This window comes from Mustela nigripes, chromosome 1 (genome assembly GCF_022355385.1).
Source record: "Mustela nigripes isolate SB6536 chromosome 1, MUSNIG.SB6536, whole genome shotgun sequence".
Taxonomy (NCBI): Eukaryota; Metazoa; Chordata; class Mammalia; order Carnivora; family Mustelidae; genus Mustela; species Mustela nigripes.
Window position 1 is genome coordinate 46,002,869 of NC_081557.1, and position 2,711 is coordinate 46,005,579.

General features: G+C 39.1%; 1 protein-coding gene across 1 annotated transcript; it reads left to right on the forward strand.

Annotated features, from left to right (window-relative positions):
* The first annotated feature begins 800 nt into the window (after positions 1–800).
* On the forward strand, positions 801–1,697 carry LOC132011504 (olfactory receptor 51V1). The gene has a single exon (XM_059390175.1). The coding sequence runs from the start codon at positions 801–803 to the stop codon at positions 1,695–1,697; it is 897 nt and encodes a 298-aa protein (XP_059246158.1).
* The last annotated feature ends 1,014 nt before the right edge of the window (positions 1,698–2,711 follow it).

Here is a 2,711-nt window from a genome sequence, read left to right on the forward strand (position 1 = left end):
ACAAGGGCACAGGTAAGCTGAACATCTCAGCATGAGAGCTCTCATGGGAGATCACTCACTAAAGATCTCATGCATAAATATTCCTCTCTGCTTTTCACTGCAGAGGAAAAAAAGCACTTGTTGGCTGTGTCATCTGGGATGGAACAACACAGGAATGTCTAAGGACTGTTTGGAGGAAAAATTCACTTGGAGACAGCAGAAAATAGAAAATTATGGGTACACAGTGACTATTTAAATAGATTTTGGATACTTAAATGCTAAATCTCACTCTTCATTTAATAAATCAGAGGGGAGGAAACTAATAATTACTTTGAGAAACTCAGCTCTCAATTTTACAGCTGTGCTTTTGACCAGAATCTCCAAGAAAGCATCCCAGGCAATATATCCTCTCTAGAAAAGAGCTTCCTCTTTTAGTCTATTCATTTTCACTTGTGGCTTCTAAGGACATCCGTGCACCTGCCAGAGGATGAATAACAGCTCTGAAATGATATTGGGAGGACACTATTCTCTTCTAGGCAGCAGATCGTATATATCTAAAGAACATAGTTGCTTGGCTAATATTTCCTACACTTAGTTAACTTTAAGCATAATTTTATTTGCTTAGAAACTTGACCTAGCTCATTTGAAATTAGAGCATTTCCTTTTTTTTTTTTTTGCCTTTTTTTTTAGTTTAATTTTTTCAGTGCTCCAAGATTCATTGTTTATGCACCATACCCAGTGCTCCATGCAATAGGTGCCCTCCTTAATAGCCACCACCACAACACTTTCTTACTGCCTGGAAGAAGCATCCCAGTACCAGAATGATCACTTTGAGAAGCCCTAGCGTGAATTCTTCCACCTTCATTCTCACTGCATTTTCGGGCCTGGAGCAACAATATCCCTGGATCTCCATTCCCTTCTTTACCACGTACACCTTGGTGTTTTGGGGCAATTGCATGGTGTTGCATGTGATCCGGACGGAGCCCAGCCTGCACCAGCCCATGTTCTACTTTCTGGTCATGCTGGCCCTCACTGACCTATCCATAGGGCTGTCCACAGTGCACACGGTACTGGGCATCCTGTGGGGGTTCATTCAAGAAATCAGCCTGGATTCCTGCATTGCCCAGTCCTACTTCATCCATGGTCTATCCTTCATGGAGTCCTCTGTCCTCCTTACTATGGCCTTTGATAGGTATATTGCTATTTGCCATCCACTGCGTTATTCCTCCATTCTGACTAATTCCAGGATTTTCAAAATTGGGCTCACCATAGTAGCTAGGAGTTTCTTCTTTATTATACCCCCCATCATCAATCTGAAATTTTTCCATTATTGCCGTTCCCACATCCTGTCTCACTCATTCTGCCTGCACCAGGACCTTCTCCGCCTAGCTTGCTCAGACATCAGATTTAATAGCTATTATGCCCTGATGCTGGTCATTTTCACACTGTTGTTGGATGCTGCTCTGATCCTCTACTCCTATGTGCTGATTCTTAGGGCAGTCCTGGCAATTGCCTCTCAGGAGGAGCGGCATAAATCACTGCAGACCTGCATCTCCCACATTTGTGCTGTTCTGGTGTTCTACATCCCTATCATTAGCCTAACAATGGTGCACCGTTTTGGCAAGCATCTATCCCCTGTGATCCATGTCCTTATGGGCAACATCTACATCCTTTTCCCATCTTTGATGAATCCCATCATCTACAGTGTCAAGACCTAGCAGATTCGAAGCAGAATGCTCAGACTCTTTTCTCTGAAAATATGTTGAGATGCTCAGGTCTTTTAAAGAACAAAACAGCAACAACAATTAACACGCACTATAAAATACCAAAAAATGAATTTTATTGGGATTAGAGCTCTAGCTCAGAGTCTATAATTCTTGATTTTGAAACACATTTAAACAGAATTCCAGAGAATCACCTACAAACGAGTTCCATTTTAACTTGTGCTTGGCAAGTGAATTGTTCATAGGGCTGGAGGTGTGAGACTTCATCTAAAACATTTCATAAATTTTCTACCAACTGTGGATTTGTGTCAAACAAGACATAATATGTTCCTGCTATAAGTATATTCAAGAAAGGATAAAACAGACAATGTGCTCAATGTGGAAATTAGGCACTGAACCAAAGTTGGATTCAAATCCTAGGTTTCAGTTACAAAGGTGGATAACTTGGAACTTCTTTAATTCTGAGATTCAGTTAATTAATCTTCAAAATGGGGAAAGTACTCACCTCGCAGACATGTTGTGATAACTATATAGACCAGAATTGTCCAGCTGAATTTTTCTAACATGATGAGGATGTTCTCTAGTACAGAATAATGAAGACCAACATATAAGAATAGCTACATATGGCTATTGAGCACATGAAATGTAGATAATATGACTGGGGAAGTGCATTTTCAATTCTTGTTAACTATAGTTAATTTATATTTAAATGTTAAAAGGACATTGTCTTGGACAAAGCAGTTACTACTATATTGAACAGTGCAGGTATAGAGTATAAAGAGGACATATAATAGAATTTGACTTTGAATTCAATTTTCACCCTGTTTCCTTAAAATCAGAATCTTCCCTTGTTATGTTTTATATGTAGACTCCATTGCCATTGAGCTGGAAGAATTTGCTCCAAACTTTGCTTTTAAATCTAAAGTGTGGAATATTATGAGTGATAAAACTTTATTCTTATGATTGATTCTGAGTTAAAAAAATAAAGTTGTCCTTCTTAGTAATTTA